The following is a 19,149-nucleotide window of genomic DNA, read 5'->3' on the forward strand; positions in this document are numbered from 1 at the left end:
CCACTTCCGGGGCCCACTTGGTGTGTGCTTGGGCTGAGCTTGAATGTTACACATGCAGAGGTCATTCTTGGAGTTGAACGCCAGGTTGTAACGTATTTCTGGCGTTCAACTCTGATTTGTGACGTGTTTCTGGCGTTTAACTCCAGACAGCAGCGTAGAACTGGCGTTCAACTCCCTTTTACGTCCTCTAAACTTGGCCAAAGTATGGACTATTATATATTTCTGGAAAGCCCTGGATGTCTACTTTCTAACTCAATTGGAAGGGCGCCAGTTTGAGTTCTGTAGCTCCAGAAAATCCATTTTGAGTGCAGGGAGGTCAGAATCCAACAGCATCAGCAGTCCTTCTTCAACCTCTGAATCTGATTTTTGCTCAAGTCCCTCAATTTCAGCCAGAAAATACTTGAAATCACAGAAAAGCACACAAACTCATAGTAAAGTCCAGAAATGTGAATTTAACATTAAAACTAATGAAAACATCCCTAAAAGTAACTAGATTCTCCTAGAAACATACTAAAAACAATGCCAAAAAGCGTATAAATTATCCGCTCATCATTAACTCAGTTAACGTGAACTCTAACATGGATAAGGAAGATAATGCCAACATTAGTGACACTCACCTTTGTCACTAACGTTGGAATAAGCTCATACTTGCCACGTTAAGAGTCACGTTAACCTAGTTAACGTGGACTCTAACGTGGAGGGAGCAAGGAATCACCAACGTTAGTGATACTCACCTTTGTCACTAACGTTGGATTAAGCCACTATGAGCCACGTTAGTTGCCACGTTAATTACATTAACGTGGAAGCTAACATGGAGAAGAGGGATGATGAGCCAACGTTAGTGACACTCACTTTTGTCACTAACGTTGGAGATGGCTATCAATACCACGTTAGAAGTCACGTTAACCTAGTTAACATGAACTCTAACGTGGGAAGTAGGGGCGCTTTGAAGCGTTAGTGACAAAGGTAAGTGTCACTAACGCTCTCAAAGATTTAGCAAGCCTACGTTAAAGGCCACGTTAACTATACTAACGTGAACTCTAACGTAGGAAGAAATGGGTACTCTCAACGTTATTGGAAAAGGTAAATCCCAGTAACATTTGCGAAGGGCCAAGAAGCAACGTTAGTGGTCACGTTAGTGCCACTAACGTTGAAGTTAACGTGGACCATTTTTGGGTTAGGAACGTTAGTGAAAAAGGTGATTGTCACTAACGTTCTCGACCCCACAGTTTCACTTAACGTTAACGCCACTAACGCCCCATGCTAAAGTCCATACCTACTGTACACTTTCTCTGCAAGTAAAGCTGAGCCCACTAAAGAAGATAACTGCTTCAACTCAAGATCCAAAGGCCCATATCCAAGACTTGAAGAAGCAACTAGAAGATCAGAAGGATAGTATAAATAGGGAGAACTTTGAACTAGAAAAGGAGCTTTTGGGCATTATTAGAATTACTCTCTGTATTTTTACTTTCTCTGCAACTTCTAGTTTAACTTTTCAGAATGTATTCTCCATCTTTGTTTTCCATTCCCAGAGCTATGAACAACTAAACCCCTTTCATTGGGTTAGGGAGCTCTGTTGTAATTTGATGGATCAATAATAGTTTTCATTATTCTTCTTCTTTCTTTTCTCTTGATTTTACTAGAAAGCTTTCAATCTTCATCCAATTGAGTAGTTATCTTGGAAAAGAAGCTATTCATACTTGGATCTCTTCGGAACCTTGGAAGAGGAATGAAGAGATCATGCTAGAAATGCTTTCTCATGTTGGACCAAATTGGGGTTTGGACGGATATAGTGACATATAATCCTACCAACACTTTGATTTGGAAATATATGTGGTATAATCAGTGACCATATCTCATCTCTTCTCATGAGCAATTGGACCAAGGAATTGGCTATTGATCAAGATTTGAGAGATTGAATTACCAAGGAATTGGAATTCAATCACTTAAGATTGCCAAGGAGATCAATGAATGCATTGATTGAGGAAGAGATGAAAATGAACTTGATCCAGAGGATGCAACATCTCCTAAGCCCAATGAACTCCCCATTTCTGATCTTACCCATTCTCTTTAATTTCTGCCAGTTACCTTTATGATCATCTTCCCCATTCCCATTTAAGATTCTGCAATTTATTTTCTGTCATCTATTTTCAGCTCTTTATTTCCAGCATTTACATTTTCTGCTATTTATTTTCCCGTCATTTAATTTCCTGCAACTCTCAAACCAAATTCTGCTTAGCTCAACTAGAGCATTCCTCTAATTAAAGTTTCTTGACCAATCAATCCCTGTGGGATTCGACCTCACTCTATTGTGAGTTTTTACTTGACGACAATTCGGTATACTTGCCGAGGGAGATTTGTTGAGAGACAAGTTTTCGTGCATCACTACTAGTTGAGAGTTTTTCTCCATGTTGATGTATTTCTCTGCTCGTTCTTGAACTTTGTTTAGAGATGTGGGATGTTTTTTCGATATAGAGTGGCTAAAAGGCCCCTCTCGCAAGCCATTGATGAGACCCATAATGGCGGCCTCTGTTGGTAGACTTTGTATGTCTAGACATGCTTTGTTGAATCTTTACATGTAGTTGCGAAGACTTTCCCGATCTCCTTGCTTGATTCCTAATAGACTTGGGGCGTGCTTTGTTTTGCCTTTTTGGATGGAGAATCTGGCCAGAAACTTCTTGGCTAAGTCGTCGAAGCTTGAGATGGACCTAGGGCGTAGATTGTCGAACTATTTAATTGCTGTTTTTGTTAAAGTAGTCGGGAAGGCTTTGCAGCGAACTGCATTTGAGGCGTCGGTGAGGTACATTCTACTTCTGAAATTACTGAGATAATGGCTGGGATCTACTGTGCCATCGTATAAAGTCATGTCGGGAAGTTTGAAGTCCTTTGGAATTTTGGTCTTCATGATCTCTTTGGTGAATGGGTCTTGGTCCTTACGGGAGCTATCTTCGTGACCGGATCGAGTAGTTTTGGCCTTGAGATCTGCTTCGAGTTTCAGGAGCTTGTTCTCTAACTCGCGGCGTCGCCTAACTTCCCTTCGTAGGTCTCTCTCAGCTTCTCGTTGATGCTCCACCTCTTTTTCGAGTTGTTTTAGGCGGTCTTAAAGTGCCTCCATAGCTTCCGCGTTTGGCAAATTCTTGTCTTTGTTAGGATGAGGTGTATCTTTTGGTGTAGTATCCGCGTTTTTGTGCGGCGTCTTCTCTTCTAGATCAGAGTCGTGGTTGTTGTCAAGGTTGTCCGCCATGGTGATGGGATGACTTCCATGTTCCCCGGCAGCGGCGCCAATGTTCCGAGGGTTACCTGAAACTGTAGGTCGATCTCGGATGAGATCTTCTGTACTGGTCGGAGTTGATGTGTCCGACTTGTTGGACTGGGTGGCGGTGCTGATCCTTCGTCACCGGAGGGTGGTGGTACCTGCAAGGGACTCCGATGCTTAAGTTAGCAAGGGTATTAAATAGGTTTTTTGTAGAATCAGAGTATGAGTTATACATGGGTGCTCCAGTGTATTTATAATGTTTGTAGAGTGATCTTTTGGGATAAGATAGTTATCATATCTTATCTTATCTTTTGAGTGTAGTCATCTTATCTTCAAGGGAATCGCCCTTATCTCTATAGGCTTGGGCTGCCTTCGGATTTGGGTCGTATTCCTCTGTTGGGGCCCTATTTGGGCTTTTCGGGTGATTTTGGCCGAGCTCTTGAAGAGGTCGGATAGTCTGACCTGAAGAGGTCGGTCGACTTGTCGCTAAACATCCCGGGTCAGACAGCTCAACCCAGGGTATGAACAATTGGTGATCTGAAAAATCCTAAAATTGATTCTTGAAACAAGAAAAAGCAGCAAAAAGCAATAAAAGAAAAAAATATATATGTATATGCAAAAAAAAAGCAAGCAGAAAAAGAAAAAGCCAATAGCTCTTTAAACCAAAAGGCAAGAGCAAGGATCCAAGGCTTTGAGCATCAATAGTTAGGAGGGCCTAAAAGAAGAAAAATCTTGGCCTAAACAGTTTAAATGAGCTGCTTCCCTAACTATATGCCTGTGGTGTGAAGGTGTCAAGTGAAAAGCTTGAGACTGAGAAGTTAAAGTCGTGATCTAAAGCAAAGAGTGTGCTTAACAACTCTGGACACCACTGGCTGGGGATTCTAGCAAAGCTGAATCACAGTCCAAAAGGGTTCACCCAGTTAAGTATCTGTGACATTTATGTATCCGGTGGTAATACTGAAAAACAAAGCACTTAGGGTCACGGCCAAGACTCAAAAGAAGTTGTGTTCAAGAATAAAAAAGAACTAAACTAGGAGAGTCAATAATATCATCTGGATTCTAAGTTCCTAAAGATACCAATCATTCTAAGCTTCAAAGGAAGGTGAGATGCCAAAACTATTTAGAAGAAAAAAGCTACTAGTCCCGCTCATCTAATTGAAACTGAGCTTCATTGAGAACTCTGAAATTTATTATATCCTTCTATTTCTTTTTAATCCTACTTGTTTTTGGTTGCTTGGGGACAAGCAACAGTTTAAGTTTGGTGTTCTGATGAGCGGATATTTTATACGCTTTTTGGCATCATTTTCATATAGTTTTCATTATGTTTTGTTTAAGTTTTATTATATTTTCATAGGTTTTAGTGAAAAAATCATATTTTTGGATTCTACTTTGAGTTTGCGTGTTTTATGATGATTTTAGGTATTTTCTGTCTGAAATTGAGAAGTTTTGGCAAAGTTTGATTCAGAGACAGAGGAAGGACTGCAGATGCTGTCAGGATCTGACCCCATGCACTCGAAGGAGCATTTCTAAAGCTACAAAAGTCTAAAAGGTGCGCTCTCAACAACTATGAAAAGCTAACATCTAGGGCTTTCCAGAAATATATAATAGTTTATACTTTACTTTGGAAATGAAGGCCCAAAACGGGCGTTCAACGCCAGCCACCAACCTCATTCCTGGCGTCCAATGCCTAGAAGGGAGCAGCTGGCGTCCAACGCCCATTCAGGAGTTCAAAGATGGTGTTGGATGCCCAAAAGGGAGCACTAGCTCGTGGCTTCACTCAAGCTCAGTCCAAACACTCACCAAGTGGGCCCAAAACATGGATTTTCGCACTATAGGACTAGTCTATCTTATTTCTATAATTCTTAGTTAGCATATTAGTATATATAGACAAGAGTTCACCCTTGTTAGAGGACTCTTGCCCATTCTTCACGTTTTACATTACTTTTCTGTAAGCAATGAGTCGCTAACCTCCTAGGTTAAGGTTAGGAGCTCTACTGATTCTTATGAATTAATAATATCACTATTCTATTTCAATCTATGCTTGATTCCATTCTAATGGATTGGGAGTATAACTTGACCATCATTCCAATTCCACATGGGTTCTTGCGAGTCCTTGGCGGGATAATGTTGAACCACCAGCTTGATTATACATCTCTTAAACGGCTAATCCACGCTTCGTTGGGTACTTCTCAAGACATCAGTGCAGCCGAAGTGCGGGGCAATTAGGGCCATTGTGGTATAGGCTAGAACCAAAGGAGCAGCATTCTCTGATCCGGAAGATCCGACCTTGTCTGTGGCATTTTGAGTAGGATCACCAAGGGAATGGATTGCTAGAGCTTCACCCCCGTTCAGATTGGATGACCGTTGACCCGGCGTTGATCTAAAGCAGAGGAGATTAATGACCGCTGACCTGGCATTAATCATATACAGCCTGCCATGAAATGAATCAATCCGAAGTTGGAGTAGAAGGTGAGAAAGGTTGATCCAAAAGGAAGATGCATCTCCGAAGCCTCAACCATTCTCATACCATAGATTTCACACCTATCTAGTAACGTTTTATTTATTTATCTGTTTTATGCATTTTTTCGTGACAACTATATTTTCTATCTGTCTGACTAAGATCTGCAAGGTAACCATTGCTTACTCAAACCAACAATCTCCGTGGGATTGACCCTCACTCACCTGAGGTATTACTTGGACGACTCGGTATACTTGCCGGTCTATCTGTGGGAAACGTGCGGAATCAGTTTCATGCACCACATAGGAATATAGTATTTACGACAATAAAAATTGTCTGGTAATGCCAAAATGATTCTATAAAAATATTGATTAGTCATGCAAAATATAAATCTTTGAAGTCAGATATCAACTTTATTTTTTACCTGGACTGGTTAATAACTCATAGCTCATTGAATGTTCACATTGCTTAGTGCTGCTGACTTGGGACCTTTTTCTCATGTACACCCAACATTCCTAAAGACTTCTTTGAAAACCACATTTTCAGTTTGATTGTCATTGTTATCATCATGATATAACAATATCTTCAACACATCCCTATGAGTGACCTTAGAAATTGCCACATATAGTTGACCATGAGTAAAGACTTGTTTTTTAAGAATCAATCCAACCCTAGACAATGATTGACCTTGACTCTTTTTAATAGTCATTGCATATGAAACCATGATAGGAAATTGCCGACGTTGGAACTTGAATGGGATCCGGTGATCCGATGGACTTAATGTCATCCTTGGAATAAAAACTTTGTTGTCTAAGTGTTTTCATGAAATATTTCGTGTTTCTATAATGTGTTTTCCAAGCTTGGTAACTACTAAATGTGTCCCATTGCACAACCCAACAGTATGATCAATGTTTCTTAAGAGCATGATTGGTGTGCCTACTTTTAATGTAAGCTCATGATTCGACACACCTGAACACCTAATAGTGTTTAGAAATTCAGGTATGTGTACTGATGCTAGTAACTCATTATTCCCTTCTGTGGGGCATGCTTTGTCTGAGCTAAAAAACTTTTGTGATTTAGCCGAATTCAAAGTCATCATGTAGTTGTTTATTTCATCGACATGTTGTAATGTCTGTGCGAGTATGGCTCTATCATGCAAACCATGATGTGACTCTAGGGGTCCAAACAATTTCGGATAAGTGGCCTTACAAATAGCCTTTATGGGGTCGATCCAATCACGTATAAGGATGTCATCGGGAATTTCTACTTTATCAACGCCACCCATAGATATTCCAATCTTACCATCCCCAAATTTCAGTATCCATTCGGAAAATTGATTCAACTCATTTGAGCTTGCATTACCTGGGCCTACACTAAGACGCATGTTTCTTGTTAGTGTCAACAACTTACAACTATTCCAAATATACGATGAGTTAATACTTGCGTTGACAATTTCTTATCTTGTACCCTTTGGTATAACGGGTAAAATTTTCCGAAAATTCCCTCCAAAAACAACTGTCTTCCCACTGAATGGTTGATCTAGGCTGTTAATATTCTTGAATCTTAAAATGTCTCGCATTGTCTGGTCAAGGGCTTCTATGCAATATTTGTTAACCATTGGAGCTTCATCCCATATAATTAATTTTGTTTTAACCAACAATTGAGCCAGATCACTCTCTTGTTTTATGTTGTATGTGGAGAACTCATCTACATTTTGTGGGATAGCAAAGCGTGAGTGTGCTGTCCTGCCACCTGAAATTAACAAAGAAGCTATTCTACTTAAAGCAACGGTAAAAACAATTTGACCTCTAGACCTTAATGCCGAAGCTAATGTCTTCCACACAAACGTTTTTTCTAGTTCCACCGAATCCTTATAAGAGGAAAACTCCTCCGCTACAACCATGGACCGCTTCCATAATTTTATCATATGCTGATCTCTGTTCAGTTGTCATTTGATCTAGTCCAATAGAATTTTTCTCAGCTAATCTATGTCTATCATAATGTAGCTCATCACAAAGTAGCCTATTGACCCTATTGGACATCATCTGAGAGGTGCATGAGTCAAAGTTGGGGTGTGGCATGGATTCAAAATCTCTAAGACTCTTGTTGTACCCCTTGATTATTAGCTCAATATCTATTAGAGTTAACTCCTTCAACTCCTCATTTGTTAGTCTTAGATCTGTGTTAAACAAAATTTCAATAAATACATTATCATAAAGATGGTGATATCAAAACATGAAGTACAAAATTCTCATTATGAAAGACTATTATATCAACATGCCTAATAGACACACATTCTATTGTAATAATATTTCTATATTCAGCTATTCGTTTGATTAACCCCCCCCCCCAATTGGAAACATGATAATTTCCCAATTTATAAGACGATTAATTCCTATGTCTACAGCTCATGTGAAAGTAAGGACAGATCCAAAAGGGACAAGCATAGTACTTGTTCCCCCCTCCCCCAAATTTTTTTAACTAAAATTAACAATTTTAAGTGCATAAAGTTATTATATATTAGATAAATTTATTTTTTATTTAAAAATAAGATAAGTAATTATTTTATATAAATAATTAAATTGTTAAACTCAAAAGCAAGTACCAAGTCCTAAATTGAAGAAAATATTATCGTCAATTAATTTTTTATTACATAAATTTTTAAATTTTTAAACATTTAAAATCTTTTTCTCTTTTAAAATATTTTTTCCTTAATGTTTACACCTCTTATCGTATAATTAGGCTAAAAAATATATAATAACAACATGTAATTAGGTGTTGAAATTTTTTTTATATATTATAGTATATACATGAAAGTAAATTATTTTAAAATTTATTTATTTTTCACGTGATATTTAAATTATAACATATTAAGTAAATATCATAAAATGAATATATTTTATATCTTTTATTCACAAATTTATTTTCAATGCATATAACAAAGTTATTAGAACACCTTTTTTATATTTATTTTGTAGCATATTTTTTATGATATGAAGAATAAAATATAACTTACTGTCACAATAATACTAAATGAAATAAACTAACTAAAAAATAAATAATTTTTATATTTTATTGAATCCAAAATGAAAAAGAAAATTTTACAAAAACTAAGATAACTTTTTTATATAACAAACACTTAGTAGTATTTTTTAAATTAAAAAATACTAATACTGATTATATATATTACTACTTATATTATATTATATTTGATTATACAATATTTTAATTTTCGACCCTCCTCTACTGAATTACTGAATTTGTCCCTATGTGAAATTGGATATCGTATTAGGTTATATGAAATATGATTACAAAATATGATTCGCCCAAATAAGTAGACATGTAATTAGAACCAATATTGAAGAGGATAGTTTCTGACTCAGATTAAGCATGGTAAATAATGAATTTTTACCTGGATTCTTCATTATTCTTCTTTGCTTTTGAAGTATGTCATCTGAAAGCAAATGCCATGTCTTTTTTCCATACATGTTCTGGCCTTTCCATGGAATCTGAAAACAACAATATTGCAAATCTTCCTCAAATAAACTCCTGATCCCCAATGACTTGCTTTCTTTATTGCATCAACGTATTCTCTATCATTATCTAAAAGACCTTGTGCATAACATGCATCTATTGTCCGTATTTCTTCATATGATTTATCCCGTTTAGCATAATTGAGAAGTAGTCTAAGGCAGTAACTTTCACCTGAACCAGGAGGGATAAAGAAAATGTGACCTATCACAGCGTGTGACTTTCGTGGAAACCATTTTCTCTCCTTTGATTTCCATACAAATTTTGTTAGGAATTCAGCATAAGTGATCGGGCTTAGGGATACGACTTGTTCGCTTTAAACCATTCCAAAAACATGGATTCCTTGACAAAAGCCTTTCTAGCAACATCTTCCAAATTCTCATCATCTCTGAAAATTAGTGGTTGCTCGTTTGGCAAGTGAAACCCCAACGTTACCACAGACGGGTCTCTATAGTGAACGTTGTATCCAAAAATCCTCCAAGTAGCTTCGCATGGAGATATATATCGACAATCATAATACATACTGACTTCATCGTGCTCATCCTTATCCACATCTTCGGTTGCACTTTTATAAAATGATGCAGTTACACAGTCGTGTCCTTTGTTAACATACTTGAATAGATACTTTATTGATCTAGATTGGTTGCACCACTCAACATTGACGTGTGCTCCATATCTCATCAATAAATACCTATTATGAGGAACGACATAACAGTTATCAAGATCAATACCTGACTTCATGATTGTCTTTCCATCATCTCTGCGTCTGTATACTGAATAACCATCTTCATCAATTGTTGTGTTCTCAACAAATTACATGGGGAAGTGTCTGATGCATTTTCCATCTTCCATGCATGGTGAATCTTTCTTGGCTGAACCGCATGGACCATGCATCATGTGCTTCCCCACTACTTCATAGTGTTCTGGATCAGTCTCGTTATTTGGTATTTCAGCGGATATAATCTTGTCAATATCTTCTGCAGTAGGATACTTGTCATCACGGTGGAGAAACAACATGTGTGTGTGAGGTAGCCCACGTTTTTGAAACTCGATGGTGTAAATCGCTGGAAGAATAAAAAATGAACTAAACCATTAGTGCATCACTCCACGTTGAACATAATAATTTAGTTATAAATTATAAAGCAGTCATACTGTAAGACCCAGAACTTTTGAAAAGTCTTATTATGATCAAGTCTCAAATCATATAGTTATTTATAGCCTTAATTTCATAGATTACTTTCTTAAGGATAATTAAGGCAAGTTGTGATTTATTGAATTTGAGATGAGTTATGATTATTATCCAAGTTATGATTTATTTTGGAAACTGAAGAAATAAGTATATTATTTCTAATTATTTGATTTGAACATTTTATTAAAAAAAATTCGTGAGAGTGATGAACAAATAGCATTTTCTATATACAACTAGTGTTGGATTTAATTTGGGTTTCAATTATTATATTATTCCCGATTTTATTCGAAACTACCAAATTACCCCTAGCCCTAATTTTCAAATAAGGAAAACCCTAACCCAGTAACCCGTTACCCGACCCGGTTCCCTTTTGCCCACACTCAGCTCCCTAGCCCTCAGCAGCCGAAACCCTTTTTCCCCAAAAACAACAACACACGCAGCCCCCTTTGATTCCCTGAAAGAAAGAAACGAAGAAAGGGAGGAGGGAAACGGGAGATCAGAGAAGTGGAGAGGGGAAGAGGAAGGACGGCGCCGGCGGGCATCACTGCCGCTGCGCCGTCGTGTTGCCGTCGAAGGAGAGGAAGCCGTGGACCATAGTCACGGGCGGAAGAGAAAGCGCGAGCCAGGGCACGCGAGACGGAGCCGCCACTACTGGGTCGCCGTCCAGCCTCGCCCTACCTTCCATCCTTCATCACCACCGCGTCCACGCCGTGCCGCCGCCTCTGTTCGTCACACCGTCACTCCTAGCCGCGCCGTCGCCAGTCGCACGAGAGAGAGACGCGCTATGAGGGGGTAGCCACCGCGCTCTGCCGCCATCACCTCCTGCCACCATCGGAGCTCGCATCACTGTCACCCATGGCCGTCTCTCCTACTGTGCTCCATTCGGGTTCTGGGTTGAGCGCACCACTGTTGCCATTGGAAGCCGCTGCTGAGGCCGGGATGCTATGGTGGTTGCTAATGGAGCCGCCGTTGATAAGTGTGATGCGGCTATGCCGATTTTGAGTCGCTGTGTCACTACCAAAGTAAGAAAACTCATTGGAATAGCATCATTGGAGCTGTTGTTCAGTTGATGCCGCTTCCTGGGTCGCTGCGGTACAAGCTGCCGTTGATGGAGCTGCTATGTTCAGCGGATTCCGCGAATTTTGACTTTTTGGTAAAGGTTTTAATTGAGGTTTCTGCTTTTTTGGATTTCAAGAAGGTTTTAATGCTACGTGATTTTTATAGTTGATCCACCGAAGCTTCTGGCCATCGCCAGAGCTGTTGGCGGGCCTGTTTGAAATCGTAGCTGCTTCGTTTCGCTAGTTCAGTAAGTATTTATATTTCGGAAAGCCTCGCGTTAGTATCCCGTTGTGTTCGGTTAATGAATATGAGTTTTGATAACGTGGGGTCGAGTCCTGATTATTGTATGTTGCGATTAGTGTTGCTATGGTTATTGCGCACGTGACTGGGAGCTGAGGTTTTAGTTGCCGTCAGTTCGGGTGAGGCGGAAAGGACTCTGTGAGACGTTTGGGTTATGGAATTGCGTTTTGAGGTAGGGGCGCTTTCCGAAAACTATATTTTATATTGGAATTATTACATATGGATACTGATGTGAGACAATGTGTTTTGGTGGTTGTAGTAGCCTTATGTATTATTTGATTGTCTCGAGTGATTATGAATGTTTGTTTGGCTGAATTGTTGTGTGGTTTTATGAAACGAAATGCTTTTGAAGTTGATTCTTTTAAAGCTTTGAGATTGAGTTTAATCCGTTGGGAATTGATTTGAGTTGAGTTGATTTTCTTGAGAATGTGAAAGAGAGAATAGACTCTTGAATTCAGCCTGGCTTGCTTTAAATGATCTGGTTATTGATAAATGATTGTTACTGAGCCGTTTCTTTGAAACTTTAGAAATGAGTTTATTCGGCTGATAATGATTTGATTCTTGAAAAGGTTTTCTTGAAAAATGGAATTGAGATGACTGTTGGGTTTTGGCTCGCCTTGAACTGATTTTTGGATGTTGGGCTGTTGAAAAGGATTGTGGACTGTTTTGTTGGGACCCGAATTGGGTGGCAAAGTCCAAGTTTTAGGGGAGGTGCTACCGAAATTTCTATAAAATCCGAGTCTTTATTAAAATGTTGTCTGGAAAAATGGCGAGTTAAAGATTTCTACTATTTTATTTGAATTATCAAGAAAAGGATGATTCATGCTTTTGAAATGAATTACTAAAGAGGAAATTGTGATTTAGTCTTGCTTCTTAAGAAAGGCATTGTATCTCTTTCAGGAGAAAGCTATTTAGATGAAACTTATGTTTTAAAGTTGTTTTAAATGTGACAAGTGCAATGCCTTTGAATTTGACTTGAGGGTTTCAATTAGAGGAGTTTCAATGATTTTGAAAGAACCTGAATGTCTATTGACAAGTTTCATTTTGAAATGTTTTGGAAAGGTTTAAGTACTCTTTGAATTCTGAATTCTTGCAAGACTAAAACAATTTTGAACAGTTGAAATGTTCTAGAATTTATCACGGGGGTTGAAGTTGGTTTTTGGCCTAAGTAAAGGAAATGGCTTTGAAAGAAGTAAATGATTACGTGACTCGGTTTGGCTTAGATCCTATTTTAGTACTCAAATCAGAAAGCCAAGGTTTTAATGATTTTAAATGAATTTGTCAAAATGAGTTATGTTATTCTCCCCTAAAGACTTGGGACTCTGCCGAGAAACTTTTGTTATAAAATCTCATTGTTGTATGGGTGATTTTGAATACTTTGAAATAAATCCTTAACTTACCATGGTTTTGGAAGTTTTGGAAAGAGAATGCTGAGAGTGGCTTTGTTTTAAAAAGGGAACTCACTTTGAGTAAATTTGGCTTATGAGCCTGAGATGATTTGAGAAACGAGATTTCTAAAGCCAAGGCTAAAAAGAGTTGAAACTTGATTTCAAAGTGAAGCGATTTGAGAAAAAGTGATTTATGGCTTAAATGCCGGTTTTATGAATTTGATGATGTTGGATGGTGGAAGTGCTGTTTTGTTATGGGCCGGAATGGCTGTGTATGATTATGAATATTGGCTGGTTCTGAATTGAACCGTGAGCCGGAATGGCTGTGTATGATATTGATTTATGGCTGATTGCCGAATGAGTTATGGGTCGTATGGCTGACTATGAATTATGAATTTAAGCCAGATGGCTGAGATGGATGTTGATCCATGGCTGGGACTGAATGAATATATGCTTGAGATACCTGGGTAGTAGCAAGGGTTGTGGTTCGTCCCACTTGCTCCAGGTTAGAGACTGTGACGCCTGAGTAGTAGCGGTAGTAGTGGTGATTCCACTTGCTCCAGGTTGAGCTTTTAAACACCCGCCTGGGTAGTAGCCACAGTAGTGGTTATTCTACTGGCTCTGGGTTGAGCAGGTAGTAGCAATGGGGTTGTAGCTCAAACCTACTTGCTCCGCGATGGGTGTTTCTGTCCATGGTTAGCTACCAGGACGTGTCGGGTTGGCTATATAACCGACAGATGATATCATCAGCCACTAGGGACAGGTGGTGCACGAAATTGTGATCTCAGGCAACGGCGCCAAAAACTCTGTACGCACGTCTTAATTAATCGTTTTTCATTCACAACTTTGATACAACTAACCAGCAAGTGCACTGGGTCGTCCAAGTAATAAAACCTTACGTGAGTAAGGGTCGATCCCACGGAGATTGTTGGTATGAAGCAAGCTATGGTCATCTTGTAAATCTCAGTCAGGCGGATAATAATTGGTTATGGATTTTTCAAAAATAAATAATAGATAGACAGAAAATAAAGATAGAAACACTTATGTATATCATTGGTGAGAATTTCAGATAAGTGTATGGAGATGCGTTCGTTCCTCTGAACTTCTGCTTTCTTGCTGTCTTCATCCAATCAATCCTACTCCTTTCCATGGCTGGCTTTATGTAAGGACATCACCATTGTCAATGGCTACCTTTCATCCTCTCTGGAAAATGGTCCGATGCGCTGTCACTGCATGGCTAATCATCTGGAGGCATCACCGTGGTCAATGGCTGCGTCCTATCCTTTTGTGAAAATGGTCCAAATGCTCTGTCACAGCACGGCTAATCATCTGAGGTTCTCGATCATACTGGAATAGGATTCACCCTCCTTTTGCGTCTGTCACTACGCCCAGCACTCGCGAGTTTGAAGTTCGTCACAGTCATTCAATCCCAGAATCCTACTCGGAATACCACAGATAAGGTTTAGACTTTCCGGACTCTCATGAATGCCGCCATCAATCTAGCTTATACCACGAAGATTCTGATTAAGAGATCCAAGAGATACTCATTCAATCTAAGGTATAACGGAAGTGGTTGTCAGGCACGCGTTCAGAGGGGAATGATGATGATTGTCACATTCATCACATTCATGTTGAAGTACAAATGAATATCTTAGAAGCGGAATAAGTTGAATTGAATAGGAAAACAGTAGTACTTTGCATTAATTCATGAGGAACAGCAGAGCTCCACACCTTAATCTATGGAGTGTAGAAACTCTATCGTTGAAAATACATAAGTGAGAGGTCCAGGCATGGCCGAATGGCCAGCCCCCAAAACGTAATCACAGGATCAAAAATACAATCCAGGATCTTCCAAAAGATGTCTAATACAATAGTAAAAAGTCCTATTTATACTAAACTAGTTACTAGGGTTTACAAAAGTAAGTAATTGATGCATAAATCCACTTCCGGGGCCAACTTGGTGTGTGCTTGGACTGAGCTTGAATGTTACATGTGCAGAGGCTCTTTCTGGAGTTGAACGCCAGGTTGTAACGTATTTCTAGCGTTCAACTCTAGTTCCTGACGTGTTTCTGGCGTTTAACTCCAGACAGCAGCGTAGAACTGGCGTTCAACGCCCTTTTACGTCGTCTAAACGTGGCCAAAGTATGGACTATTATATATTGCTGGAAAGCCCTAGATGTCTACTTTCCAACGCAATTGGAAGCACGCTATTTTAAGTTCTGTTGCTCCAGAAAATCCACTTTGAGTGCAGGAAGGTCAGAATCCAACAGCATCAGCAGTCCTTCTTCAACCTCTGAATCTAATTTTTGCTCAAGTCCCTTAATTTCAGCCAGAAAATACCTGAAATCACAGAAAAACACACAAACTCATAGTAAAGTTCAGAAATGTGAATTTAGCATAAAAACTAATAAAAACATCCCTAAAAGTAACTAGATTCTACTAAAAACATACTAAAAACAATGCCAAAAAGCGTATAAATTATCCGCTCATCACAACACCAAACTTAAATTGTTGCTTGTCCCCAAGCAACTGAAAATCAAATAGGATAAAAAGAAGAGACTATACTATAAATTCCAAACTATCAATGAAACATAGCTCCAATCAGATGAGCGGGACTTGTAGCTTTTTGCCTCTTGAATAGTTTTGGCATCTCACTTTATCCATTGAGGTTCAGAATGATTGGCATCTATAGGAACTCAGAGTTCAGATAGTGTTATTGATTCTCCTAGTTCAGTATGTTGATTCTTGAACACAGCTACTTTTTGAGTCTTGGCTGTGGCCCTAAGCACTTTGTTTTCCAGTATTACCACCAGATACATAAATGCCACAGACACATAATTGGGTGAACCTTTTCAGATTGTGACTCAGCTTTGCTAAAGTCCCCAATTAGAGGTGTCCAGGGTTCTTAAGCACACTCTTCTTTTGCTTTGGACCTTGACTTTAACCGCTCAGTCTCAAGTTTTCACTTGACACCTTCACGCCACAAGCACATGGTTAGGGACAGCTTGGTTTAGCCACTTAGGCCAGGATTTTATTCCTTTAGGCCCTCCTATCCACTGATGCTCAAAGCCTTGCGATCCTTTTTATTTACCCTTGCCTTTTGGTTTTAAGGGTTATTGGCTTTTTGCTCTTGCCTTTTGGTTTTAAGAGCTTTGGCTTTTTCTGCTTGCTTTTTCTCTCTTTTTTTTTCTATTTTTTTCGCTATTTTTTTTTTTTTGCAAGCTTTGTTCTTTGCTGCTTTTTCTTGCTTCAAGAATCATTTTTATGATTTTTCAGATTATCAAATAACATGTCTCCTTATCATCATTCTTTCAAGAGCCAACATATTTAACATTCTTAAACAACAACTTCAAAAGACATATGCACTGTTCAAGCATTCATTCAGAAAACAAGAAGCATTGTCACCACATCAAAATAATTAAACTAAGTTCAAGGATAAATTTGAAACTCATGTACTTCTTGTTCTTTTGAATTAAAATATTTTTATTTAAGAGAGGTGATGGATTCATAGGACATTCATATCTTTAAGACATAGTTACTAAATACTAATGATCATGTAATAAGACACAAACTTAGATAAGCACTTCACATAGAAAACGAAAAACAGAGAATGAAAGAACAAGGAATGAGTCCACCTTAGTGATGGTTGCATTTTCTCCTTGAGGAACCAATGATGTCCTTGAGCTCTTCTATGTCTCTTCCTTGTCTTTGTTGCTCCTCTTTCATTGTTTTTTGATCTTCTCTAATCTCATGAAGGATGATGGAGTGTTCTTGATGTTCCACCCTTAGTTGTCCCATGTTGGAACTTAATTCTCCTAGGGAGGTGTTGATTTGCTCCCAATAGTTTTGTGGAGGAAATGCATTTGAGGCATCTCCGGGATCCCATGGTGATGAGCTTCATGCGTCTCTTGAGATCCATGAATGGGCTCTCTTATTTGCTCCATCCTTTTCTTAGTGATGGGCTTCTCTTCCTCAATGGGAATGTCTCCTTCTATGTCAATCCCAGCCGAATTGCATAGATGGCAAATGAGGTGAGGAAAAGCTAACCTTGCCATAGTGGAGGACTTGTCAGCCACCTTGTAGAGTTCTTGAGGTATAATCTCATGAACCTCCACCTCTTCTCCAATCATGATGCTATGGATCATGATGGCCCGGTCTATAGTAACTTCAGACCGGTTGCTAGTGGGAATGATTGAGCGTTGAATGAACTCCAACCATCCTCTAGCTACAGGCTTAAGGTCCAGTCTTCTCAATTGAACCGGTTTGCCTTTTGAGTCAATCTTCCATTGAGCTCCTTCCACACATATGTCCATGAGAACTTGGTCCAACCTTTGATCAAAGTTGACTCTCCTTGTGTAGGGGCGTGCATTCTCTTCCATCATTGGCAAGTTGAATGCCAACCTTATATTTTCCGGACTAAAATCTAAGTAATTCCCCCGAACCATGGTGAGATAATTATTTGGGTTCGGGTTCTTACTTTGATCATGGTTCCTTGTGATCCATGCATTAGCATAGAACTCTTGAACCATTAGAATTCCGACTTGTTGGATGGGGTTTGTTAGAACTTCCCAACCTCTTCTTTGGATTTCATGTCGGATCTCCGGATACTCATTTCTCTTGAGCTTGAAAGGGACCTCGGGGATCACCTTCTTCTTGGCCACAACATCATAGAAGTGGTCTTGATGAGCTTTGGAGATGAATCTTTCCATCTCCCATGACTCGGAGGTGGAAGCTTTTGTCTTCCCTTTCCCTTTTCTAGAGGATTCTCCGGTCTTGGGTGCCATCAATGGTAATGGAAAAACAAAAAGCTTATGCTTTTACCACACCAAACTTAGAATATTGCTCGCCCTCGAGCAAGAGAAGAAAGAATAGATGAAGAAGAAGAAAAAAATATGGAGGAGAGGAGGGAGAGGTGTATTCGGCCAAGAAGAGGAAGAGAGGGTTGTGTTATGTGAAAATGAGGAAGAATGGAGGGCTATATATAGGGAAGGGAGAGGGGGTAAGGTTCGGCCATAAGGGTGGGTGTTGGGTCAGAAATTGGTTTTGAATTTTGAAGGTAGGTGGAGTTTATGGGGTAGGTTTATGGGGAAGAGTGGATGGATGTGAGTGGTGAAGTGGTGATAGAGAAGAGAGATTGAGGTGATTGGTGAAGAGTTTTGGGGAAGAGTGTTTATTGGAAAGAGAGGATGAACATTGAGAAGAGGGAAGAGAGTGAGTGGTGGTAGGTGGAGATCCTGTGGGGTCCACAGATGCTGAGTTGATCCTGTGGGGTCCACAGATCCTGAGGTGTCAAGGAATTGCATCCCTACACCAATTAGGCATGTAAAATGCCTTTCCATGCAATTTTGGCGTTTAAACGCCGAACTGATGCTTGTTCTGCGCGTTCAACGCCCAGATGCAGCATATTTCTGGCGTTGAACGCCAGCCAGATGCTTGTTTCTGGCGTTCAGCGCCAGCTCTTCTTCACTGTGCATTTCTGGCGTTTGGACACCAGGATGCTGCTTGTTTCTGGCGTTCAACGCCAGAAACATGCTCTGTTCTGGCGTTGAACGCCAGACAGATGCTCCTTACTGGCGTTTAAACGCCAGTAAGATCCTCCTCTAGGGTGTGATTTTTCTTCTGCTGTTTTTGATTCTGTTTTCAATTTTTATATTTATTTTGTGACTCCACATGATCATGAACCTAATAAAACATGAAAAAACAACAAGAATGAAAATAAATTAGATAAATAAAAATTGGGTTGCCTCCCAACAAGCGCTTCTTTAATGTCAATAGCTTGACAGTGGGCTCTCATGGAGCCTCACAGATATTCAGAGCATTGTTGAGACTTTCCAACACCAAACTTAGAATTTGGTTGTGGCCTCCCAACACCAAACTTAGAGTTTGACTGTGGGGGCTCTGGTTGACTCTGTTTTGAGAGAAGCTTACTGTGCCTCTGTTCCATGTTTACAGAAGGATGTCCTTGAGT

General features: G+C 39.4%; 2 protein-coding genes across 2 annotated transcripts; both read right to left on the reverse strand.

Annotated features, from left to right (window-relative positions):
• Positions 1 to 6,534: 6,534 nt before the first annotated feature.
• LOC107633446 (uncharacterized) lies at positions 6,535 to 7,098 on the reverse strand. The gene has a single exon (XM_088507361.1). It carries the CDS (start codon positions 7,096 to 7,098, stop codon positions 6,535 to 6,537), a length of 564 nt encoding a protein of 187 aa, XP_088363487.1.
• Positions 7,099 to 7,170: 72 nt separating this feature from the next.
• LOC110269497 (uncharacterized) lies at positions 7,171 to 11,119 on the reverse strand. The gene is made up of 8 exons (XM_088507362.1): positions 10,980 to 11,119; positions 10,782 to 10,888; positions 10,063 to 10,309; positions 9,770 to 9,936; positions 9,283 to 9,419; positions 9,127 to 9,223; positions 7,615 to 7,893; positions 7,171 to 7,466 (listed from the first exon to the last, which is right to left on the reverse strand). Exons 1-8 carry the CDS (start codon positions 11,117 to 11,119, stop codon positions 7,171 to 7,173), a joined length of 1,470 nt encoding a protein of 489 aa, XP_088363488.1.
• Between the last annotated feature and the right edge of the window lie 8,030 nt (positions 11,120 to 19,149).

This window comes from Arachis ipaensis, chromosome B3 (genome assembly GCF_059453495.1).
Source record: "Arachis ipaensis isolate K30076 ecotype BB chromosome B3, ASM5945349v1, whole genome shotgun sequence".
NCBI classification, from domain to species: Eukaryota; Viridiplantae; Streptophyta; class Magnoliopsida; order Fabales; family Fabaceae; genus Arachis; species Arachis ipaensis.

Coding starts and splice junctions, on each gene's coding strand:
- LOC107633446 (XM_088507361.1), bottom strand. CDS start 7,098: ATGCGTCTTAGTGTAGGCCCAGGTAATGCAAGCTCAAATGAGTTGAAT.
- LOC110269497 (XM_088507362.1), bottom strand. CDS start 11,119: ATGGAAGGTAGGGCGAGGCTGGACGGCGACCCAGTAGTGGCGGCTCCG. Junction 9,937..10,062: donor TGCATCAGACACTTCCCCAT/GTAATTTGTTGA, acceptor TCCTCATAATAG/GTATTTATTGATGAGATATG. Junction 7,894..9,126: donor AAGAATAATGAAGAATCCAG/GTAAAAATTCAT, acceptor TGTTTAACACAG/ATCTAAGACTAACAAATGAG.